General features: G+C 46.0%; 1 protein-coding gene across 1 annotated transcript; it reads right to left on the reverse strand.

Annotated features, from left to right (window-relative positions):
- Positions 1-5,297: 5,297 nt before the first annotated feature.
- Positions 5,298-24,431, reverse strand: AMER1 (APC membrane recruitment protein 1). Its single transcript, XM_025178028.3, has 2 exons — positions 24,264-24,431; positions 5,298-9,127 (listed from the first exon to the last, which is right to left on the reverse strand). The coding sequence occupies exon 2, from the start codon at positions 9,055-9,057 to the stop codon at positions 5,632-5,634; it is 3,426 nt and encodes a 1,141-aa protein (XP_025033813.3). The 5' UTR covers positions 9,058-9,127; positions 24,264-24,431; the 3' UTR covers positions 5,298-5,631.
- Positions 24,432-26,582: the final 2,151 nt, after the last annotated feature.

Here is a 26,582-nt window from a genome sequence, read left to right on the forward strand (position 1 = left end):
GGGGCTTTGCCTTGGTTTTCCTGACAGCTTCACTAGCCAAAACCCCAACATCTCCCCTCCTTGATGGGAAGGTCCTTAAAAGTACAGATTTCCCTTCCAGAGCTTATTAGGTATCAACAATAGCCCACTGGTGGATAAAGTAAAAAACATTAACACACACAACACCCCCGCCATGGTTTCTAGCTTTCAAAGAGTCAGCGTTACTTTCAGAAAGGAGACAGACAGCCCACAGACTGGAGTTAAAAACAAAGCAAAGAACAGCACTTGACACACGTGACAACTCGGTGTCAAACGATCTAATAGTGTCCACAGAACACGTGGGTGGAAGGAAGGAGATTCAGAATTAGCCCTCAAAGTGTAGTAGAGCAGCACATTCCACAAGAGAAGAAAGAGGGTTTCTTCATCACACGGGCAGCAGCAGCAGCGACTGTGTTTTCTTCATAAGAACTGTAAGCCACACGATTTCAACAGGATGCACAATTAAAAGAGGAGTCCATAAAATTTCCCCTATGAATATAAAATGTAAAACTATACAAAAATAGATAAAATTGACCTCTCTCATATGTATAAAAAAATCCCCAATGCAATACAGAAATACTTGGTAGTCTGACCTGAATGTCAGAGGGCTAGACTGCATGTGCAATTGCTACCATTAACATGTGGGGGCAAGACATTTTGCGCAAGTGTCATTCTTACTAAGTCCTGCTGGCTTTAACGCCTTGGCAGGACAACTGGCTGCTCCTAATAGCAGATTACTCAGACATCACTTAAACTAAACACCTAGGATAAAATTTTCCAGTTTGTATGCCTAAAGCTAGCCCATATTCCACCAGAAAAAGAGGTCATACTGTGATAAATGCTAGCAAGAAGAACCCAGGTTGGCAGATTCTGGCAATAGGATTTACAATTGTATTTGTTTGTCAACACTAAGTCAAGCAGGGTGAAAGAGCCAAACTGCACACCTTCCAAAACACCTACCACCCAGAAAAGCTTTTTGTGGCATCAGAGTCCCTGACCCTACAAAAACAGCAAAGTATGCATACTCATTTAGTCAATATATTGTTTTTTAATGAAATGGGTGGTTAACTTTTTTTAAAAGCAGTTACTACACACACTTAGTAATCAACTGGCAAGCTAGGAAATTAGGATAGCTCTCCATCCTTAATCAGCCCCATTTGTGTCAAGATCTCTTTTTGAAGGGGGAAGGGGGGGGGAGGAAGAGGATGGGGAAGGGAGAGAAACAAGAAGGCTACGTCTACACTGGCATGATTTTCCAAAAATGCTTTTAATGGAAAAGTTTTCTGTTAAAAGCATTTTTGGAAAAGCACGTCTAGATTGGCAGGACGCTTTTCCGCAAAAGCACTTTTTGCGGAAAAGCGTCCGTGGCCAATCTAGACGTGCTTTTCCGCAAAAAAGCCCCGATCGCCATTTTCGCAATTGGGGCTTTTTTGCGGAAAACTGTACTGTGCTGTCTACACTGGCCCTTTTGTGCAAAAGTCTTTCGGAAAAAGACTTTTGCCCGAACGGGAGCAGCACAGTATTTCCGGAAAAGCACTGATGATCTTACATGAGATTGTCAGTGCTTTTCCGGAAATTCAAGTGGCCAGTGTAGACAGCTGGCAAGCTTTTCCAGAAAAGCAGATGATGTTCCGGAAAAACTTGCCAGTCTAGACACAGCCCTTCTGTAGTAGAAACACCAGCTGTTTCACATTAAAATAACAGGGCAGGAGAAAGACTCGGAAGCTTGCCCCATGACATTTGTCCTGGAGCTGAATGAAATTAGCGTAACATGATTGGAGGGGTTGTAGTGGGTTCCCCCAAGATCTCTGCTGAAGTAAATAATTCCTTCCCCTACTACAAAGCTTAAAATAAGATGAAATTTGAAGTGCACTTCTGAAACTTCTGGTTTTATTAATGATCACTTAAGAAGTTACTTTTCGCCATTTCAACCTATCTGCTTTGTTAAATTAGAAGTTTTATCACCATGGAAGACCTGGTCCTATTTATCCCTCAACAGATAGAAGTTTTAGCAGCATTTGTAGATTGAATCTCATAGTCTTATACCCCCTTCCCAGTTGTATATTTTTAAAGTTTAATTAGAATATTGAAAATTCTTGTTTCTTAATGGAGCAGAATACTCCAATAATCCAGTAAATTAACACTAAAATGCTTTAGTAATATATAATTTTATCATTTTTCTCTGTTAGAGTCCAAATCAAATTAAGAATTTATGAAAAAACGGAAGAAAAACCTTTGGTATAAAGTCAGATTATCAAGCATAGCTGTATTGCTTTCACATTAGTGTATAGAAACAGTTTACAATGGGTCTTCCCATTACGTACCTACAACCAATAGAGACATGCATTCACAAGTGAACATTCTTTTTAGCATGGACACATTTATGCTTCACCAAAACTTTTGGTAAAGGCTGCACCATTTAAAAACAAAAAACACAAAACAAAAATCCACACTCACAAGAGGTCTTTGGTGACATACTCAAAATAAAAATGTAGTGTAAGAGACTTGCTCAGAGCATGAGAAAGTGAATGTTGCAAATGCTTATCTGTGGAGTAATGTCTTGGAACATGCTAGCAACATTTTGTTTCTGAATAACAGTAGATAGAAACAGATCTGAGTTACAAAGTCAGAATCTGGATTCACCTAGAATATGGCAATGTTTGGATCTGGTAACTCCTACAGGAGATTCTGATTAATACACCTAAGCATTCAATTAGGACAGTACTTTACAAATATACTTATGCCTCACCCGAAGTCAAAGGGACTTGAGCACCTGCTGAATAGGGATTTATTCCTGAATCAGTTTGTTTATTTACTCACTGAATAAATCAGTGAGTCAGGCGCCAAGGAAGTTCACTTTGTCTGCCATCTCTTAGACTTCTTCCAGGATAAAATCAGACAGATGCACCAAGAATATAAATTCATTGTAATACTGAATAAACTCTCAATTACCAATGGCAGATTTTACTGTAACTAAGAGCAGAATTTGTCCATGCAAGCCTACAACCCCCCCCTCAAAAAAGTTGCATGATTGTAAGGGAGCAGAATGTATCAACATGCCTGGTAACATTCAGCCATGTTACCATCCCAGTAATACAGAGGAATGGAGAGTTAATCTAGGTACACCACAGAAATTTCCCATTTTATTTTTAAGGGAAACTGAGAAAACAAAGAGCAAGCCTGATTTTGCTGCTCCTGTACAGATGTATAAAAAGGTAGCATCTTACATTCTCTTTCCCATCTGACACATCAGAGCCCCACTTAGCTTTCTTTGCTAGAGAAATTAGCATTTCATGCCTTGGCGACAATGTAAATACAGTGATGGTGGAGAAAGTTGGTTAATCATCTGAAGAAGTGGGTTGTGCTCACGAAAGCTCATGATGCTATCTATGTGTTTTGTTAGTCTTTAAGGTGCTACTAGACGATTCCTTGTTTTTTAAGTTTTTCCTGTTACAGACTAACTCAGCTACCCCTCTTAAGCTTTTAAAATTTAGATGTTTGCTAATCCATTTAGGAACAGGATTCTAAATGTGTACTATAGATGGGACTTTGAGCCAGCGTATGCAAAACCATTCTATACTACAAATTTGAGCCACATTTGAAATGTAGGTTATTGGACAAGAAAGCAGTAATCTGATGTAACTGGAATTTATGCAGATTTCAGAATCATCCTTAAAGCAGGAGACACACACAGATATGGTGTGACATCCCTATTCAGGTCCCCACAGATTTTGCCAAAAAGAAAGCAGAAAGAGGAGGACCTGATATCTCTAGTTTAAATTTTTTCAATTTTATGTTTAAACCATTGAGAAAGTCTCTCTGCATAAAAAAAGCAGGAAAGGGCTTTTTTTTTTTTTTTTTTTTTTAATTAAGTGTGCTGTACTTCACCAGGAACCAAATTAAGTCCAAATACACAAACCTTGACTGAGCTCAGACAGACTTAGCAAGTTACAGGAGGAAGAGAGATCCATACAAGAGATTGAAATCATCCCTTCCAGTCCTAGTATTCTATGATTTAAGACTGACAAGGACAAAAGAGTTTCCTTAAATGAAGACTTGAGCTCTGCTCCAATAGCCTGAAACATATGCTTTAGGGATTTTTGTCTATGCTAATAGCCCTCTCTCCAGAGCAAATCACATCTCCACAGCTTGCTTACTTCCTCAATCTTCCCTATAAGATGTGGAGAAAAAGGATGGCAGTAGGTCTAGCTTTGTCATTTCCTCCAGATGGGAGAAAGAGAAATTGTGAAGCCTAATTTAGGCTGTGTTACATCCCGTATTCCAATTAACAGAATACTTTCCTTTATGAATTTATGCAAAGAAAATAAAAATTAAAAACACAACTTCCTTTTGAAGAAAAGCATCAATATCTGCAACTTAACAGCTACAGGCATGATCCATATTAGCTTATATAAAAGACACTAATCGTGTCCTAGGGAGAATGGGTAAAGCACAGAGGAAAAGCTGAACACTATAAACGATGATGTTTGATCACTCCTAAGAAATAAGGGAATTATTGACATTTTATTCTTAAATTGACACCATCAACATGTAGGTTGCTTTTGGAAAAGGGAGAGGAGGGCATGTAAATCAAGTGAATTAAAAATAAAACTGGTTGAAAGACTTCCTCCCTATTGCTGCACATGAAGAAAGGAAAGCAGCTTTTTGACCAAACGAAGATTTATAGGAAAGTTCTCATTTTGAAATGTTTCCTTTTTTGAATGATTTTTTACTTTGATGGGGAGAAAAAAAAAACCACAACACACACTTGCCATATTTTCTCTCACTTCTCCACTGGGAAGTCAACTGATGAGAAAAAGTAGAGAAAACATTTCAAAATTTGTCAAAAAGAAGATTCACAGAAAGTTAGTAGTAACAAAAAGCTTTCATTCCTTTTGAATATCCCTTTAATTGTTGAGACAGGTGCAGTACCTGCAACTACTTAAGTCTCCTGACAATTTGTAGCTTTATATCCACTTGTTCCTATTTTTCCCCCATGTCACTGTGTGAAAGATCCACATAAACAAGGGGAAAGTGACCACATGTGAAACCTCTATCAAGTGAGTGTGTATCAAGTATTGCCAATGCACAAAAACATTTGGAAGATTTTATCATCCCTCTTATGCTCCAGCTACAGCCATTTCGTGTTAAAGACATTCAGACTGAGTAACGATTTTTGGCAGGTGATGGTGTTCCTTTAAATAGATCTGCAGGAAAACAGCCTGAAGTGGGATTCTGTTTCCAGGTTTTATTCCAGCAGCAACTGTACTATGTATTGATACTTGCTCTGCGCATGTATTAGAGTCAACAGAGCGATGGCTCACATTGAACCAAAAAAAAAAAAAAAAAAAAAAAGTGCTGCCTCAAGCTTTCGTCTATGAAACTAGGAAGTGGCCTAACCACAACAGAGCACCCACAGCAGTGCAGAACACCACCAGCATTTTGAGTGACTACATACTGTTCCCGACTGCAACTGCAAGAGAGAAGAGTTCATCTTTGTCGGACCAATTCTAAATGAAAACCACTTGTTGAAATATAGCTTCCCCCTCCCACCACCCCATGTCTCCCTGAAAGTTAACCCTTGGTTGCCTTCCTTCTCCCCTCCAGGATTAGCTATTTGGCTACTGTTACATTCACTGTAGTGCTTTGACAGATAACAGGCAGCATGTTCCCATGTGTGGGTCCCCCTTTCAGCAGGTCTGTACTGGAGCTTCCATAACACTCAGCAAAGAAGGCTGTGGATTTTAAGGTCTCAGTGCCACTGTGAGACTGGAGTGTTCCTTGTGTGATGCCAATAGGTTTGCACTTTTCTGGTTTGTCAGGGGACTGAGTGAAAGCGAAACTCTGAGGTAAGTCAGCCCCTTTTTCTCCCAAAGGTAGCACACGAGCCATCTTTTTGGCCATATTTTCTCTAGGATACCTGTAGGAGCTAGACATTTCTTGGGCCTGCCTGGTATCAGTCTGCAGAGGTAAATTGGATGGTCTGACCAGGTGTCTAGGAGTCTGCAGCATTAGATTACTGTCCCCCGTATCCTGGGGCATTTTGTTCCATGCAAGAGACACATAAGGGGAATCCACTTCTGAATGCTCAGATGCATCCCAGTTGCCTCCGATGACAGTAGCCCTTGCAGTCGGAGAGCAGCCCCACTGCTTCTCTCCCCCTGAGGGAAGCTCAGCTTTGTACTCTGCATGCTGCAACTCTGGCCAAGTAAGGACGCCATCAGCTTCTCCTCCTTCAGAAGGAGACTGTGGAATGCTCTCTTTGCTTCTGCTCAGCCTAGGCATAGAGTCCTTTTTGCCACTGTCCTGTTTAGACCAGCGCTGACAAGGCTTAAGGCCATTCTTGGAGAAAGGCATATCTGCAAGCTCCAACTCCAAGCTCTCCGTGTCAAGTGATCTGCTCCTTCTGTTGATGGAGAGTGGTGCTGGCATGGAGGGGCTTAAGCCGTGCAAGCGCAAGTGACGGGGAAGGCTGCCAACACCCCAGTTACAGCTCTGGAAAGAGTCTTGGTTATACCCCGAGAACATTCGTTCATCACATTCGGCAAAGGACTCCTTTTGCACATAGCTGTCATCAAAGGCCTCAAAGGATGCAGCAATGTCCTCGTCAGCATTCATCTCCAGATGCTGCTCACATTCTCCTTCGCCTTCCTGCTCCACATCCACTATGTCAAAAGTGACCATGGTTGGAAGGACGGAAAGGTTTTGAGTGAAGGAAGAACCAGAGTCCGAGCTACCAAGGCTTTCAGAGAGGCTGGAGAAGAGAGTGCCGCTGCTAGTGAACTCAACCAGCGCCTGAGAGAAGTTAACAGCATGCTCGGGCTCACATTCGCTTTCTGTCTGAGGTTCCCTGAAGCTGTTTTCCACTCTGCTGTGGTGTTCACTTTGCAAACAGCTATCATGGTCATGTGTTCTGTAGCTGGGGTAAGCCCCAGTCATAGTTTTGGCTGGGACTACGCTACTTAGTCCCGCAAACACTCCGTTATCCAAATCAGAATCAAACACAGAATTGTTTTTCATGAGCTGAATAAGGCAACTTCCTTGGGCTTTTTGGCCATTGTAATACTTTTCTGGACACTGTGTCCCTTGAAAGTCCCTCCACTCAGGATTTTCCAGTCTGGACACTGAAATCCCAGCATCTACACTTCTGCTTAAAACTGAAGAAGCAACTTGCTCACTACCAAGGCAACTTTGATTTTTGCCAATTAATTTGGCTGCTCTAGTATTACATTCAATGTATTGCTTGTCCCCGGGACATTTCTCTTTGCTGGGGGCATCCAGATGTTTTGAAACTGGTTCCCTCCGAAGCTCCCAGTACAGCAGCTGTTTCTGAATGGCAGCTAGCCTCTCTTCCTCAGTCTCCATCACTCCACTGCTCTGCCCCATCATCTGAATAAGGTTCTTCTTGGCAGGAACAACGAAGTCTAAGAAGCAGCTGAAGATCTCTGGATGAGATGCTTTGCTTTCAAATAAGGATTCGTCCCCAAGAGATGGGCTCATCAGGGTGTCATCAGGCTCATAAAATTCATAAAGTGCATCACCACTGTAACTGTCTCTTGGGAGACGGTCTTTCTTGATTTCCCCAAGTTCATCCTCTGGCCCTGGTGTGGTGGAGTCATAATAACCCTCATCACTATTAGGTGCAGATTCTTGCTGGTCACTGGGCGGGGTTAAGAGCTCTACATCATCCATCACACCTCCAGCATACAGATGGGCTGGCTTCTCCCGCAAGCTGCATGTCTCTAGCTTGTTAGTCACTCCCTGCAGCTTAGGACTGTTCATACGCCGGGGCAGTCTAGCTTCACAGCTGCTGTCTGCATCAGGAGTGCCATCCCACAACTGCTGGAGGTACTCTTCTATCTCCTCCTGTGTGGCCATCTCCTCTCCCCCACCCTGGTAAGTGACAAGGCAGGAGCTCCTCTTGGCAGCGTCTCTACTGCGCTCCACGGAGATCGTGCTCTCAGCAATGCTGTCGATATCTGGCTCAGCAATTATGTCTCCACACCCAGTGAGGGAATCAAAACTTTTAAGGGAAGTAACATCTCCAAAGATCAAACTGAGCTGGTCTCCGGAGTGTACTGAAGGAGGGTCGTTGTCCGGGAAGTCAGGATGGTGCACGTCAGGGAGACTCTCGTAGGGTGAGCCGACACAGATAACAGTCTCTGAGTCTAATTTCACATCTAGAATATCATCTTTGCCCACAGGTACCGTTGCTGCATCTCCCTCTGAGTTGCTCTGACCAGCCATGACCCAGTCGGTGGTTTCTCCCAGGTTGGTCGTTGGGCTGAGTGAACAGCTACCACCCAAGCTCCCTGCACATGGTGCCGGGATAGAGGTGCCCCTTGGACTCTCCTCCTCAGAAGCTCGTTGGGTGTCAGCCCCCGCCCCTTGAGTTTTCTTGGCTTGCTCGCCCTCCCCACTATCAGCAGCCCATTCCGCTTTCTCAGACTCGCTGGCTTTGTTCTTTCTGTGGCGCCGGATGCTGTTGAAAAGCCCCTTCAGCCCTTTCTTGGGTCTAGGGAAAGACAACGATTTGTCTCCACTGGACTTTTTCTCAAAGCCCTCAGAACTCCCCAAAGGAGAGTTCTCCGGCCTGACAAACTCAAATCTGACACTGGTGTCCGTTGCCAAGTGAGCGCTCTGAGAGCTTGGCAGTTGGCGAGGACGCGAGTCCATCCCTCCATTCAAGGGGGTCTCCAATCCTTTCCCTTCCTCACACACAACATCACTGATTCCATCGTGCGTCTTACTTTTACTGAGACCCTTTTTGGAGGCTCCCTTCCCTTGGCCTTTATTTTTTCCTCCAAAGAAGCTCGGCAGGGTACATATGCTCCTCTTCCCCCCAAAGAGCTTGAAGGCGGTTTTCTTCAGCTTGCCAGGGGGTGCCTGCTCCACAGCCACGACAGAAACATCTCTCCATGCATGCAGCTGGTCACCTGCTCTCCTAACCACCTCCCTCTGGTCTCTTCCCTCAACTTGCTTGCAGATGACAGATGGAGAACTGGTTCCAACTGCTTCCTCTGCACAATGCATTTCCATGACAGCTAGATATATTTAGCTGGTATAAGAGTCTTCTTCAGGGCATGTGGACCAAAGCATCATGATTGATCTAAAGGAAAAAAACAAAGAAGAGAGACATGAGAAACCATCAGTGCTTAGCTTGGAATCACATGAAACAAAGCAAAGAGGTTAGGCACATTCATGGCCTCAGCTGGAACACCGGCTAGAGAGATCTCTAGCACTCCCTCTATAGGTTAGCTCTTTATCCTCTTTCCTCCCAATAATGGGTTTGAACTTAATGCTGGTTGTTAGACTTCTAGTTTGTTAAGACAGAGCAGAAGTACAACTTCTTCAATATAAACAATTCTCATATAGAGAGGCATATGTGCTTCCTCTGGCTCATTATGGTTATGGAAGAACATGCAAGATGTGAACACATCTCAAGAGAGTACTGGACCAAGACCCACCAAAGTCACTGGACTGATTTTAGTTAAGCACCGAGATCAGAGGATGGAGGCTTTTTGCTTTTAAGTGTCAGATACAATTCTCTAAAACAATTCTCCAAAATATTGTGGTTAACATTTAAATACGCCCACTTCAAAGAGCAAGCACTAAAATGAAAGCATTTCTCTGACTAAAGAGAACGATTTTTATTTGCACTAGATTTAACTTGTCTTTAAACATCATTCAGAAAAGCTAGACTTACATTAAAAACCAGCTCAGTACAAACCTCCCTAATCAGATTATCTCAAATGCCAGAGATGGAGGCTTTAATCTGATGCTGCTCAATGTGAACAAAAACAGAAATATTATTTCTTGTTGGCAGGGGGACAAGAAAGGGGCTATAGAGAATAAATCTAGCGAAAACCATAATGCACTGCTGGGCTTTTATGTCTGCAGCTTAGATCTTTCTGGTTTGAGGCCAGTAAAGCTCGCCTCTCCAACTCTTTAAACAAAAACCCTGTGCATGGGGAGGAGGCGGAATCCAGATCATGAGGCTCCTAACTTGAGGGCAAATCCCGAAGAGGAAGGTTTTATCTCGAATCTCTGGGGTACCTGGCAGTCACTGGAGGAGCAAGAAAGCAGCATTTTTATTAGCTTCTGTTATTAATAAAAACCTTGGTGTTCATCCTGCTCACTAAAATTAATGGCTAAGAAACTGAGGGGGCAGGTTGTAATTATATCAAAGTGATGGTTACTAGAACATTACAGAGCAGAGTGATGCACAGGTAGCTATCTGAAACTGAATTCATCCTCTCCTCCCCTCTACGGACTGTTGCACTGCAATGACAGCCCGCATGGTAGCCAAGCACGCACACAGTGAAAGCAAAGGAGGGCACTTTGCCATATCGTAACTGGCTCTCCCCATACACACATGTACTGTACAATTCGTGAGCTCTAGCACAGTATTAGTGCTTGAGACAGGAAATAAGAAGCTATTTCCAGCTCTGCTGTTGAGTTGCTGTGTGATCTCAGGCAAGTCAAACGCTCTGCTCCCCAGTTTCCCCAGCAAATGATGGGGTCTAAGAAAACAATCTCCTGCCTGTTTCAATGTCACTGGTGTGTATAATGGCCTTAGCCTAAGCTTAATTGGGTAGTCCCCACCTCCCCTTGCTGCAACTGTATGAGGGGCAGCAAGGGAGGGGACAGGAGTCAGTGCAGGGGTGTCACCTGCCCCCCACCCTCTACCTCTATCAGAGGCAGCAGGGGTGGGGGTAGGGGAGGCTACTATACAGCAACCTCTGCATGCAGCAAGCTGAGGCTTGCCACGGGCAGAAGCTGCTCTGGCAACAGCCCCTATCCACCAGCGTCCCAGCGGGTAGCTGTTGGTGGCTGCAGGGGCTGCTGAACCCGTCTCACGAGGGTCCGGGATCGCTGTGCTTCTGCATTTTAAATGTAGTAAGAGCTGCTTGGCAATTTTTAATCGACCTCACGATTAGCAAAATCCCCATTCCTTAACATACTTACTTAGAGGGCCTTGCTACAGAAACATGCACAGTACAGTCACCGCAAGTTCCACTGTAAGTGTTCCCTTGTTGCTTGGCAAATATACTTAAGCCACTGGGAAATCTGATTAATCAATGTTATTGGGATGCACAACGTTATGCTTTGGCCATCCCTCTTGTTAATTCCAATTATGCTGGGGACCACGTGCATTTACCCAAAGCACAAAGGACAAGGGTAGAACAAAGCTGAGAGAGACAGCGTTACTTTCTAAAGGTTGTTCCTTGTCAGAACAAGCTTCCTCCCACACACACTCCCAAATCCCCATCACGCTGAGGTGGTTGCTTTGCAATTGCATCATCAGTTCTCCAAAGACCAGCAGGAAACAGACACTCCAGGAAATTTTATTCCTAGCTAAGGCAACCATGGGATGGGACAGTGTACAAGAAATTCTCTCTCTGGAAGAGAAAGACCAACACAATCAATGCCTAGTTTGAAGGCTCTCTTTTAAAGGCAGTATATGAAAAGTAACCGGGCTATGCCTCTTACTGAATAATTTCAATAGCCCTACTGAGTTTCTGCTCTCTAACAGTTAGAGATGGGTCAACACTGGATCCTAACCCGTTTAACTTTCAGTTAGTGAAGTCACCTGTACAGTTCTGATGCCAGGTCAATTCCAAAGTGTAAAAAGAACCTATTTTCCACTGCACAATTTACAAGATTATATACCATCTAATCTTAATCCAGACGCCAAATCAGCCTTACACGGGTTGTAAACCTAATCTGGATCAGGATGCTTAAATGCTTTGGCAGCCCATTGTTACTAAAAGAGTGTCCATCTAAACCAGTTTTGTTCATGATTTTGTCAGAAATCTCATGATACTGAAACCTGGTCTATACTACAGGGTTAGGTCAACAAAATATCATGCTTCCACAGCTAGGCTGAGGCATCTTTACCTAAATTTAGCTCCCATTGAACAAAATGCTTGCCTATGTCTAATTACTAACACCACTTCCTTCAGTGACACAGTCACAGGCAAAGCCATTAGGTTATTGAATTGTCAGTGCGGACTAGAGATGTAAAATATAATTTAATTAGTTAACCGGTAAACATTAAGCTTAACCGATTAACCTTAAATTTAGCCAATTAACTATTATATAGGTAACCATTAACATCCCTAATCAGAGATAGGCTCTAATCCACAGTGCTTAAAAACCTGAATCAAATATGATGCCACAGAGTAGAGATGCATGTTAGAGAGTCATGTACCTGCACAACTCAACTTCCCAGAGCTATAGCAACTTTCCTTCTTTTTCTATATAGCAAGAGAAAAAGAGTGTCACATTTTGTGCAGCCTGGCCTTGATTCTGGCTGCAACACAGATTTTGCTGATCATGCAGAAAGATGAGAAAGCTCCTAACTACAGCAGAGGACGTTTCTAGTCAGTGGATCTTTCTACAGAGCAGGATGTTAAGGTTTAACCAGTTAACTGGTAAGTCTCACCCTTAATGGATCACCTGCTGGGGGCAAAGGGCTGCTCCAAGCCTGTAAGGGGAAGGGCGCTGCGTACAGAGCACCTGCTCCATTGCAGCCGCTGCCTGTGGCAGGCCGGGCACCCCGCAGACAGGGGCTGCTCTGACCAGGCTTGAGCAGCCTTGCTTGCAGTGGGAAGGAAAGGCATTTCAGCCCAGTGGTGAACACTCTTCCTGCCACTCATCCCTCTTTAATTGTTTAACTGATTAAACAATATGTTTTAACCCATTAGCCAATTAAACAGGATCTTACATCCCTACTACAGAGGTTCAAATACCTTCATCTAAGCAGGTGGCAAAATGCAAGTGACTTTTGCCCAAATCATTCACAGAGGATTATGCCAGGCCCTCAAACTTTTGAGAAAACATTTAAAGAAAATTCACTGTTGAATCTCTTAGCTACGGTGTTTAAAAGCAAACATTTGGCACTCCATAGGATTAAGGAACATTTTTATTCCCTTACTACCCACGTATCTACTCACCTTGTCAAGTCCTTCTCCCTCATGAAGGCTGACATCTCTTATGGTAAACCAGCTGCTAGCTTTTCATTATGTAGCATCAGAGATTGTTTTCAGTCACATACAAGAAAGCTAATCAATGAATGCACATAGTATTTACTCTGGACTGCCATAGTTTGTTTTACCAGGGCTATTTCCCTGCAAACAAGTTATACTGGAGGCTAAAATGGAGAGTCATTCTGTCCAGCACATAATAGACAGAGCTTTATGTTTTTAGGGCTAGATCCTGCATTCTCGTGGATTCATGGACTAGCATTGAAACCAATGGGAGTTTAGGATAAGCGAGGACGGACAATCAGGCCATAACCAATTAATTTGCACAGCTGCCAGCCAGTGTTCCCTCTAAGATTTTCCATCCATGAGTGGATATATATTTAATTGTTATGGAAGAAAGAATACTAAAACAGCCCTTTCCCGACAAATAATAAAAAGAGCTGTTAAATCAGAACTTTCACCCAAGCATCCTTATATGGCTGACCCTAAGTGCCAACGTAGTGTATCATGCCACCAGTTAGAGATAAGGTAAAAAGACATCACAGTCCCATCCCCTACCATACACACACACCTGCAAAGTTTGAACAATAAGCTGTTTTTCTTAAAAGACCTGCGCTGCGCTGCTACACACCAGTAATAAATGGTGTCCTGGATGACTCCGCCTTCAAGCCACTGCCAGATGCTGTGCCCATCACTTTTGGGAACCACCCAAGGTAAGTATCAGCCACCACATCCCTCCTGCACCCGGACTCCCTGCCCCAGCCCAGAGCCTGCATGACCTCCTGCGCCCGCACCTCCTCCTACAATCAAACTACCTCCCACAACCTGCACTCAGCAATCCCACCCCCTTTGGCACCCAAACTCCTTCCCAGAGCTTGCACCTCACACCCCTAATCCCCTACCCCAGCCTGGTGAAAGTGAGTGAGGGGGTGGGAGAGCAAGAATGAAGGGGAAGGGGGATGGATTGAGTGGCCTCAGAGAAGGGATGGGATAGGGGAGTGGCCTCAGGGAAGGGGCAAGGCATGTGTCTTTGGATTTGCCCAATTAGACAGGTGGCAACTCTACCAAGTGAGCACTGGAAGCCCTGTCTGTGCCCAAAGAGAGTGCCCAACATGGCAGCTGGTAGCTCCAAGTGTCAAGCTGATCACCTCTATGTGGGTGCAGCTTACATGTGTGTGGTGACCCACTGATTGCTCTGCCCTGGGTCCGGAATTGTTGTCGGCAGGCCTGCCTGTGATCAGCACATGTAATGGGGATACCAGGGCTCGTTAAATAAAATAAAATTGTAACACTCACTTTCCTCCACTTCAGCTGGAGTTTTCAATGGAGCACAGGGCAGACTTCTGTACTCTGAGACATTATGCAGCATCAAGCCCAAGGCCTTTGTATTAAAACTCTGAATTTAGGACTCATTAATGCCAGCAGAAGGCGAAAGCACACAACCACCTAATGGAAAAAGTTCACACAAAACCATCCGGCTCCGTCCAGGGCTGCTAGAGCAGCTGCTGCCTGCCACGGATCTCCATCTGGGGCCGCCAGAGCAACTGCTGCCCACTACTCAGCCCACAGCTCCAGCCCTGGGGAAGGGCTGAGGCTAGGGCCGTGTGGTGACTGCCCTGCTGCTCCTAGGGTGGGGCAGTGGCCCACCATGCGGCCCCGATCCGAGCAACTGAGCAGCCACTGCGCAGCTCTGCTGAGGAGGTGGGCGGGAGGCAAATTCTTAGTGCATTCCTGAACAGGAGTGCACCTTAGAGGAAATACTGCTGCCAGCCAAGAGCACCATCACTCCCACGTTACAAAAGGAGGTGGCAAATTAAGGGACTCACCCAAGGCCAGAGGGATTTGGTAGCAGAGTCGGGAACTGAAAGAAGAAGGTCCTGAGAGTACTGACCTGGGAGCCAAGGACACATCTACTTCTAGTGCTCAGACAGTTCTGTTCATTTAAAACCAAAATCCACATAATGAGGGATAAAGAAAACACACACACCAACATATCTCCTCCTTTGACATTTTTAAGTACAAGCTCCACATGGCTTTAAAGCTTTACACAATCTAGGAACTACCTAGGGTTCATGTTAAATATTTAATACAGAACCCACCTCTTTCAGGCACTTATTGGGCTGGGCATCCTAAGCAACATTTGGGTTTTACTGAACTTCAAGAATCAAGTTCCCTCCTTCCCAGGGAACAGAAGAAATAGGAAGTGTAGGGTGTATCCTTGGTAGGAAAACCAAGGAAATAAAACCCACAGTTAGCAGCAGAGAACTCATGCAAAATTTCCAAGAGAGATTGCCAGTAATGTTTTATAAGATTCTCTCATCAACAGAGGCATTGTTTCACTCAAGAAGTTCTACAGCAGTAGCTTCTCTTTACAAGCAGTTCAGCAAAGGTAAGTATGTGAACAGTTGAGACCATATTTATAGCTATGAATAGGAACCAACAATGCCTGGAATGTAGCAAATATAATAGCACCTGATAGCCCCATGGTAACTGTACTACAGCCTTGTAGGTCAAACTCCCCTATTGTACAGAGAAATAAACTATACCAGAATAGACACTGTTAAACCAAGATTAGTGCATCTATTCTAGGGGTTCTACTCATATAATCTGGAGTTACAAACTGTTCCCATTTGGAATGTTACTCTGAAGCCTAATGAGGATACTCTGAAATGTCAATATTGTCAACTATTTCATTGCTGAGCATTTTAGCAGAAACATCTGTGTTTCTCTACTGCTCAGGGTGATGCCATATACTTGAATGGGATTTAGTGAAACTGCTACTAGCAGTCCAGGTTTTTGCAGCAAGATGGTAAAAATGAGGAATTAAACCCCTTTATCCAAATATTGCTTTAAATGACCTTTACCTGACCAGAAGGGGAAAAGACACAGGAGATGTGCCCTCTTCTGAGAGCCAAAAGCCTCATCTCCCCTCCCACACACTTCTACAAAGCCTGTTATGCATTTTCAGTACAAATGCCTACAGTACATTAGAAACACTGGGGGCAAAAACTAGAGGATGTAAAATCCCAGTTAACCAGTTAAACGTTATGTTTAACTGGGCTGAAGCAACTCCTTGCCTGTTGTGGGCCTCACAGTGCTGGAGCCGCCCCTGCCAGTTAACTGTAACTGGTAAGCATCGTCCAGTAAGAGTGATGCATCCCTAAAACAATCCGGCATACTGAACTGATTATACTATACTGGCATGTGATAATAGTAACAGGCAGAGCGGGGGAAGCAAAGTTGGAAATGAGGTGTCAGTGCAATGTACTTCTGGAGTTCACGCCATATAATTTAAGCTAGGGTATTGCATAGGACATGGGGGAGGAGGTGTGAGAGATTCAGTCAGGTGCTCTACAACCCTGTTGCAGAGACCAAACAAAAAAGTCACATGTACAAGTTCTGTTTTACACACAATTTTGCTGACACTGCTTGCAAAGAAACAGCATTTTGTAGACAACACTACTTGTCTATTCAGGACATTAGTACTTGATTTCAGAAAAAAAATGTTGTAGTTGCTGATAACAATTCTAAAATATGCTGCCATAGTCCCAAAACAAACTGCCAGAAATTACCTTTGTTAAAATCTCTGAAAGCATTGCACAATGAAAAAGGTCCTGTTGGAAAGCTGTGGTAATAGTGACCTTCTAACACAGACAATCCACCAGGAAAGTTTTAAAAGTGTCAACACTGAGGCACGGTCCAATGCCATAAGAACATAAGAACGGCTGTACTGGGTCAGACCAAAGGTCCATCTAGCCTAGTTTCCTGTCTGCCGACAGTGGCCAGCACCAGGTGCCCCAGAGAGGGTGGACCGAAGACAATGATCAAGCGATTTGTCTCCTGCCATCCCTCTCCAGCCTCTGACAAACAGAGGCCAAGGACACCATTTTATCCCCTGGCTAATAGCCTTTTATGGACCTAACCTCCATAAAATTATCCAGCTTCTCTTTAAACTCTATTATAGTCCTAGCCTTCACAGCCTCCTCTGGCAAGGAGTTCCACAGGTTGACTACACGCTGTGTGAAGAAGAACTTTCTTTTATTCGTTTTAAACCTGCTACCCATGCCAGTTTAATTATTATTGAAATAGTTATTCCAATACAACTTCTATTGTGGAAAGAACTATACCTATATTAATGTGCTTTATACTAGTATAGTTTATTCCTCTTTCCTTATAAAAGTAAGCTATACCGAGATAGGATACCTTCAAACTGGTATGACTATGTCCATACTTGGGGAGGGGCGGAATACCTCTTTAATCTATAGTGATATAAATACAGCAGTACTACTATTGCTGTTAGACCTTGCTTGCCAGAACACTAAGAATATTGTTTGGACAGGCATTTTGTCATATAAAAACAAGCATTTTGATTGACAATGGAGGTAGCGCCAGCGTTCTGCGAGGTGGTTGGAAGTCCGGCAGCTGTGTGCCACTTCCAGGGTTTCAGGAAGTGCGCTGGCTGCTCCCCCTCCCCCAAACAGCCGGCGCAATACCTGAAAGGCCAGGTCTGTGGCATGCTGGGAACTTGCTGCGCAGTGTGTGGGGGGCAGGGAGGCGGGAGAGGTAGGAGTTCCCAGAGGAGGCGCGCGCCAGAGCTTCCTCCTCAGAGGGGGAGGAGTCCTGGGAGGAGGCGCCTGCTGTCGGGGCTTCCCTCCTCTGCGTGGGGGGGAGAAGGAATCCCGGGAGGAAGTGCACACTGAGGCTTCCCTCCTCTGGAGGGAAGGGGGGGGGGTCTCCCTGTCCCCTCTCCCCACTGGCACCCACCAGCACCCTTCCCCAGTACCATGTCCCCTGCTCCCACCAGCACAGTTGGGGTCACATTAGTGAGGCTTGGGGGCGGGGGTTTGGAGGAGGTTTTTTTTGCATCTCACTTGTGTAGCCCCAACTGACTTTTCTGTGGGTCAGTGACCCTTGACTCAAAACAGGTTCCGTGCCCTTCTCATAAATAAAGACAATGCTGAAACTTTTTGTGCTTGACATAATATTTTATTTAAAAAATGAAGCCTGTCCAACAAACCCCCAATTGGGCCCAACCCCCATCTGGCCGCAGCATCATAACACTCCTGCACCCCTCCCCAGACCCTAGATCTGAGCCTATCAGACACTGGAACCTCCTGTCCTGAGCCTCTTAAATCCCCAAACTCCTGCACCCCCACATCCTCAGTCTTCTGCCACAGCACTTCTGCACCATCCACACACCGCAAATCTGTGTCCTGAGTCCATCATACTCCCCAACCTCCCTGCCCTGAACCCCTCTCATACCCCAACCCAAACTCCTGCATCCTCACATCCATTCAGCACCCCAACCCTCCATCTGACCCCAACACTACCCAGCCTGGAGCCAGCATCCCCTTTTCCACCTCTTCCTGCATCCAAATTCCCTCCCAGAGCTTCCACCTCTTCCCCCTTCCCACACCCAAATCCCTCATTCCTACCCCAGAGCCCACACATCCAGTCCCAACCCAGTGAGGGTACGGCTAGACTGCAGGAGTTTTTCCAGGATTCCAGAGGTATCCCGGAAAAACGCTTCCGTGTCCAGGAATGTGTTTGTGCTTCCGCTTTTTTTAGCGGAAGAGCAAACATGCTCTTTCGGTAACCCCTGTATTCCTTGTTCCAAGAGGAATGAGGGAGCTTCCGAAAGAAGGGGTTTTTCTGACATCTGGTCCAGTCTAGACAGGCCAAATGTTGGGGAAAAAAGCGGCAACGTAGCTGTACCCTGAGAGTGTATAAAGGCTGGGGATAGCAAGTGATGTAGAGGAGGAGAACAGAGAGGGCAGGGTTTCAAGGAAGGGGTAGGGTCTGGGGGAAGGATGGGGCAGTAGATCTTGGCTGGTTCTGACATTTAAAAAGTGATCTTGGGTGTAAAAAGGTTGGAGACCACTGGCTTAATGGGTGGGACACAGACACTTTCACTCTAGCACAGGGGTTCTCATACTCCATTGTATCCTAAAACATAAGAACAACTATAATGGATCAGACCAAAGGTCCAGCTAGCTCATTATCCTGTCTTCTGACGTTGGTCAATGCTAGATGACCCCAGAGGAAATGAACAGCCTAGGGACACCATTCCTATCCATCCTGGCTAAATGCCATTGATGGACTTTTCTCCATGAATTTATCTAGCTCTTTTGAACCCTGTTAAAGTCCTGTCCTTCACAACATCCTCTGGCAAGGAGTTCCACAGGTTGACTGTGCATTGCATGAACAAGTACTTCCTTTTGTTTGTTTTAAACCTGCTACCTATTAGTTTCATTTGGTGACCCCTAGTTCTTATGTAATGAAACCCCTATGACCAATGTTCTTAGCCTAGTGGTCTCCAACCTTTTAACCACAATATCACTTTTTCAATATAAGTGCAATGTAAGATTTACCTCAAACCCAAATACCCTTGCCCCACTTCCTTCCCACCTCTTCTCTGAGGCTCCGCCCGGCTACACTCCTTCTCCAAGGCCTCACCCAACTCACTCCATCCCCCTTCCTCCCTCATCCTCACTCACTTTCACCAGAATGGGGTAAGGAGTTGGGTTGCAAGCTCTGGTCTTAGGCCAAGGAGTTTGGAGTAAGAGAGGAGCTCTGGGTTTAGCCTAGGGCTGGGGTTTGGGGTCCAAGAGGTATTTCAGGGTGGAAGCTCTGGGAAGGAGTTTGAGTGCAGAGGGACACACATCTGGGGCAGGAGGCTGGGTGTAGGAGGAGGTTCAGGGCTAGGACAGGGAGGGGTTCAGGAAGCAGGCTCTGGCTGGGCATTGTTTAACTGTGACGGCTTTCGGGTGGTGGAGCAGTGGAGTTAAGGCAGACTTACTTCTGCCCTGGCCCTGCACCACTCCTGAAAGCAGCTACCATGTACAACAATGGCTCCACGTGCTGCCCCTCATCTACAGGCACTGAGCCCACAGCTTCTACTGGCCACGGTTCCCACTATCAATCAATGGGAGCTGCAGGAGTGGTGTCTGCAGGCAAGGACAGCTTGTGAAGACCCCCTGCTCTGCCTCTCTCAGGAGCTGCAGGGACATGCCAGCCACTTCAGACGCAGCAATTACCATAGGCAGGGCTCGCCGAACTGCAGCGAGCACTGCTCGCCAGCCGTGCTGTCCGGCGATCTGCACATGCGCAGATCGCCCAAACCCGGCTCTTCCGGGTTGCAATCTACTCACCACGGGCGAGTAGATTGTATTATTTGTCAAGCCCTGACCATAGGGATAATTGCTCCAGCCACGACAGATTAAGCATATTAGAACTCACTACTCAAAAAATTAAACTTAATCATAAGAGAGAAATGAAAATGATGAAATTCACAGAACACACTTTGCAAGAAGTAACAACAACCTCCCACATGTGTGTTGGGTTAGGAGAGAAGAGTGAAGGACAGTGCCCATTGACAGACACACACACAGTGTGTGAGCATGACAGAGATTTGCATTGCCAAGCTCCCTCCACCCCCTTCTCTGTGTAAAGATAGGGTACTGAGGTCGGGGTAAAAGGGGGGGACACCTCTTCTTCCTCCCAGACCATACACAGCAGGCAGGAGGCTCCCGGGGGACAGCTCCAAGGCAGAGGGCAAGACTAGCATGACAACTAGGGGCAACTGAAGTGCCAATGCTTGACAGCTCCCTGGCCAAACCAGTCAGGATCACCTGTTAGAGGCTCCAAGATCTACCGGTAGATCCCGATCTACTGGTTGGTGACTGCTGTCCTAGCCAGTCATGGCGACCTCATTAAAAGGAGGTCATGACCCACTGAGAATGCCTGGGCTGCTCTAGCTTATGGATTCAGCCCAGACTGATTATGATGGAAAGTAGTTAGACCGTGATAGAGACACAGCAGCGTGGGGGCAAACAGCATTGTGGGAGCTGGCTTGAAAGCTGTTTCCCGCATTAACCAACTCCCGCTTGTCCCCGTTGGCCTCACGCTGCTGCCTCTCTGTAAGCAGCAGCAGCATGAGGACAGGAGGCAGGTGGCTCCACTGTAGTTGGTGCTCATGGGGAGCCAGCTTTTCAGCTGTTTCCCCCCAGCATTGGCTCCCGCCTGCCCCTCCTTTCCCCTGCACTGACGCCTCTGTGGAAGGCAGCAAGGGGGGGGAAGGCTCCGTGGAGCCAGCACATGTCAACTCCCATCTGCACATACACCTCCCCCCACAGGGACAGACAGCTCTGCATGAGCCTGGTCCTCATGGGAACCAGTTCCCACCTCCTCCCAGCTTGCTGCCTCTGTATCAGAGTTAGCAAGACAGGGGGGTTGTGTGTAGTCTATATGATTAACTGATAAGCCCAGGTTTATCAGTTAATCATGTAATCGATTACACGCTAACATCTCTAGTGTCAATTCAGCAATTTTCCAAGCTCTAAGTTTGCTTTTGCCACCAACCTCTATTCTCACTAAGAGGCTCTCTCTCCACTTTTAGACAATGCCAACTATTTCACATTCGAGCATCAGAAAAGATGGAATTAGAGAATACTGATTCTGATGTGTAGAGCAATGAAGCATGGGGAAGCAGGCCATCAACTGCATTCCTGCTTGGGCTTTGAGCTACTCTGAAAGAGAAACACATCAGCATCTTGAACATGAGTTAAAACCTGGTGTGGAGGGAAAGCAAACTGAGCACTGGCCTAGGCAAGTGCCCTGCAAAATAACTTCAAACAGAACAATTCCATTTCCTTTCAGAGCTGACCAAAAAGCTACCACAAATTGCAAATTCTCTCTACTGAAAGGATGCAGATTCCCTGCAACTGATTAAATATCTGTTTACCTGTTTGAAGGTGAAAGGAGAACCACCATGCACCAATGGAACAAAGCAGTGAACGAAACAAAACATCTGAAAAAAAAACAGCTCAAACCTCAAGAATAAGACGGATGTGCTCCTCACACATGCTTTGTTCATTATGATTACAGCTACAAGAATTGACAGCAGTAAGCAAATTACTACAGAAGTTTCACTTTTAAAAAACTGAATGTAAAAATAACAGCTCCTCTTGGAGTACTCCCAACGCCTCCATTAGTCTGCTACAGAATTAGAAAGCAGATACCTCCTACATACACATTCCTCTGCCTCTCCCTATTTGAAGCCATGTATGTACAGCTTTGTTTTTGTTCTTTGCTGCTAAGTAGGGGGCCAACTTAAGTCTGACACTTGTTTCTCCTTGTGTAAATGAGTGAAAACACTTGCCAGATGTGAAGGGAAGAAGAGACAACAGAAAATGGTTACTGCAAGAAAAGCAAGAAAATGATACGTTTCCAACCAAAACCATAGATAAAGTACTGTATATGACTGGATCTGGAATGTGCTACTTGGATCTCTTTAATAATAAATACACATTCAAACACACATTCAAAGACATAAATATCTGAAACCTTACTCAGACCAAACACTGACAGACAGGCTTTAAGACCAAAATTTACAAGGTGAAAAAGCAGGAGAAATAATGGAAGCTGGGTGCAAGATTCAGTTAATACACAGTGGTTTGCTATGCAATTAGTTGAAAAGTTCTTTATTCCCATTGTGGACAGTGGGTTTCAGCTGGACTAAATGCTATTTGGGTCTGACTTCAGTGAGAAGTCTGATGAGGGAAGAATGCCAAAGAATTTTGGTTTCAAATTTGACTGCAGAAATAAAATTTACTGCCACGTTTTTTCCTGCCCACGAGACTTTCAGCAAGGCCTTCTGCCTGCTGTAATCTTTTACCTTGGCATTACAAAGGGAGCAAAGAGACATTTGGCTTAGGACAATCAGAGCCATTTACAGTCAGATCTTTTTAGTGCAAAAGTTGAAAGTATTGCTCAAGCAGCCTTCTATTTACAACGGGTCCTGTGAATCAGATGAGGGACAGCAAAAATGTACAGTACCTCTGGGCTCATCTCAACAGAAAAAATACCTGTCCCAGTAAGGCTCAGCTTTAAAACTATAGCCTCAAACACAGTCTCCTTTTAAACAAGTCAAAACAGCCCATGTGATTCTAGGCAAAGTCTAACACAGCTTTCTGCCCCTCTGCAAAATCCTCCTACACACAAAACCCAGGACTTAGAGCCAAAGTTCAAGATTTTTTGACTGTCACAAAAATCTTCCTATGGGGTTTGTCAAATCCTGCTGCACTGTGCTAGCGCAGGACAGCTAGACATATCTCTTCACATTGTCCAAGCTAAGCAAAACAAAAAAAAAAGCACTAATGCCGATAAAAGAGTTAATTTGCTTTAACAGAGTTTGCCACTGGTGAAGAATTTTAGTGTATTATTTTTGGAAAGCCAGCCTCAAGAAAATAACTTCTACTCACCCACATAATGACAAATGAAAGATAACCTGGTGACCACTTTAAACGAGGGGGAGATTGAAGTTTACAGAAGCAGGAAGCCATCAGAGATTTAGGTTTCTCTGAGTTCCACTTTTACCATAGCAATTTACAGTGCTCACGTGTCAACTGATGCGAGCTCTGTGCCTAAGGAGCAGCATTGGAGGGTAGAAGGGAAAGGGAACTAGAACTCTTGATCACTGGTTTCCTTTCAATAGAAATCCTTGATAAATGCAAAATGTACATAGCAGAGGGCAACAAGCCATCTCTCGCATTACTAGTGATTACTCCTTGTTTGGATGACACCATGCAGACGTACCCCCGAGCCAGACCCATCCGAGGACAAGTAGAGACCACCCACTTTGTCTCCCTTACACGTTGCTTTCCCGCCGGGAAAGGAGGATTAAGCATGGAAATAACCAGAGCCGACACAAGCACCCCCTTCCCCAGGCGTGTGTCGCTACTGGCGCAGTGGCGGCAGCAGCAGGGGTGTGAGACACCAGCTGCTCCAGCAAATCATCATCAACAACAACAAAGCTGCAAGCTCGGGGCCTACAAAGGGCTGGGGAGCCAGATCCCTCCCCGCCGCCCGGAGACAGCTGGCGCTGCTGCCTCTGCAAAGTGGGGCTGCTGCACCCGCAGCCTCCCCGGGCCACCCCACGTCAGCCCCAGCAGACAACGCTCCGGGCCTGCCAGCCCAGCCCAGCCGCGCGCTCACACAAAAGGGAGCCAGCCAAGCGCTCGCTCGCAAGCACCTGAGCGCGAGGGGGGCGCGGGGCTCGGCCCGGGGCTGCAGGCAGAGCGCGGCGCATCGCTCCCGGAGCGGCCGGCCGGCTCGCCAGCACGCGGCGTGCACCCTGGGAAGGAGGGACCGACTGACGGCCGCTCAGTCAGCCGAGCGCGCTGCTCCACAGCCTCGACAAGCCCGCAGGAGCCAGGGGGAGCCCCGGCTCCTGCAGGCGCTGCGCGCCCCACTTACCGAGCGCCAGGCTCCTGCGCTTCTGCCCCAGGCAGCGCACCAGCCGCCGCAGGAAGTTCCCAGCCTGTGCATTGTCCGCTCTCTTCCCCCTGCAGCCCGGCCTCCCTCCCCTGCACACACTGCGCCCGGACGGGGGCAGGGCCACCCTGCAAGTGACAGGCTGGAGAGCCACTGACGCGCGGCTAAGGAGGGGCCAGCCGAGCCGGGCGCGCTCTGCCTCCCCGCTCCGACTTCCCTTTCCATGTAAACGGGGCGGCTCCCTTTGCGTGGCGGCGGCGGGAAGGCTGCCGCGGCACGTTAGCAGCGGAGTGAGCGGTGCTGCAGATAGACCGGGACTCCCCAGAGTTCAGTGGGAGGGGGAAAGGGATGGAATGGGAAAGAAAAGTGCCTGACCAGCGCGCCTTTGGAAACCACCCCCACACCTGGCTGCCTGGCCACGCGCGAACCTGCGGCACCTTGCTCAGAGTGGGGGTGCTAACGTGCCTTAAACAAAGTAGTTGCCCGAGAGGAGTGTGCAAGGAGCATGTTCGCGGACTCTTTCTAACGCCCAACAGTGTGGAATCCTGTGCCTTGTGGTTCATACAAATGGGCTACGTCTAGACTGGCATGATTTTCTGCAAATGCTTTTAACGGAAACGTTTTCCGTTAAAAGCATTTGCAGAAAAGAGCATCTAGATTGGCAGGGACGCTTTTCCGCAAAAGCACTTTTTGCAGAAAAGCGTCCATGCAAATCTAGACGCACTTTCCGCAAAAAAGCCCCGATAGCCATATTCGCGATCGGGGCTTTTTTGCGCAAAACAAATCTGAGCTGCCTACACTGGCCCTTTTGCGCAAAAAGACTTTTGCCCAAACGGGAGCAGCATAGTATTTCCGCAAGAAGCACTGATTTCAGACAGTAGGAAGTCAGTGTTCTTGCGGAAATTCAAGCGGACAGTGTAGACAGCTGGCAAGTTTTTCCATAAAAGCAGCTGCTTTTGCGGAAAAACTTGCCAGTCTAGACATAGCCATGTTGTATTATGCCAGTAGTGCTGTCCCACCACTAGGATCAAGGGGGAGAATCAGGAGTAGAACCAGGCATCCTTATTCCAGCTGTACCTGATCTGAAGTGTTCATCATTTTAAAGGCCTTCGTAGGGCTTCCTAAACCACACCCACAGAACACCGCTGAAATACTGTCATTGCTGGGGTGGAGTGCAGAGTACAACAGCCCCTAGGAGGGAGATTTTGATCAGAAGAAGATATGAGGTCAATTAGTGCTTAGTTTGGGAGGGATGCCTGGATTCTATTTTTGGCTCTGTCACAACTTCTTGCGATTGTGGTGTGAGGTTAGACATCATTTTACTTCAATTTGCCAGCATACCTATCTCACATCCTCGCTGTAGGTTTAATTAATCAATGTTTGTAATGTGGCTTGAGTTCCTTGGATGAAGGATGCTCCACATAAATAGTTATTATTAACAGAGAAATAAGCCTGGCTCTTAAATACCTGCCTGGTGAGACTGATAATGTCCAAAGCCCCAATTCTGCACACACTTAACATGCATATGCTTTACTATTAATTTATCCACAGTAGTAAAGCTAAGCACGTACATAAGTGATTGTAGGATTGTGGCCCATACCTATCTGCTTTCAGTGTAGGAGCCATGTCTTCATATACAAAACTTAACACAATTGTGCCTTGATCTTGACTGGTACCTCCATACACTAATAAAATATAATAAATAAATAATAATCCACAGCAGATAGGAGGACCTTGATTTTGAAATTTCCTCTGACAGCTATGCATGCAGTAGACTGCATGGAGTTCTATTTATCTTCCTGGGATCCATGAACAGCAGACTACAGGATCTGAACATATATGTAAGGATTTGCTATCAAATATATTGCATGTTAGTGATGTACAGTAGTAGCTCTCTGTGATGCACCCACATACCCAGCTACCTTGCTTGTCACTGGTGAGCAAACCCAGAACCTTCAGCACCAAAGGTACAAGCCCCTGCCTTTTAGGAAGGGAGCACAGGACAAGAAGCAATGGGCTTAAACTGCAGCAAGGGAGGTTTAGGTTGGACATTAGGAAAAACTTCCAGTCGGGGTGGCTAAACACTGGAATAAGTTGCCTAGAGAGGTTGTGGAATCTCCATCTCTGGAGATGTTTAAGAGCAGGTTAGATAGACATCTGTCAGGGATGGTCTAGACTGTACTGGGTCCTGCCGTGAGGGCAGGGGACTGGACTCAATGACCTCTTGAGGTCCCTTCCAGTTCTAGTAATTTATGATTATATGATTGTGATGGGGCATTCCATATTCTTTGTGCAAATAGG

The sequence above is a fragment of the Pelodiscus sinensis genome, chromosome 13, assembly GCF_052426305.1.
Source record: "Pelodiscus sinensis isolate ZL-2025 chromosome 13, ASM5242630v1, whole genome shotgun sequence".
NCBI classification, from domain to species: domain Eukaryota; kingdom Metazoa; phylum Chordata; order Testudines; family Trionychidae; genus Pelodiscus; species Pelodiscus sinensis.

What these genes read in the sequence shown, in the direction of transcription:
- AMER1 (XM_025178028.3), bottom strand. Translation starts at nt 9,057, where the DNA reads ATGGAAATGCATTGTGCAGAGGAAGCAGTTGGAACCAGTTCTCCATCT.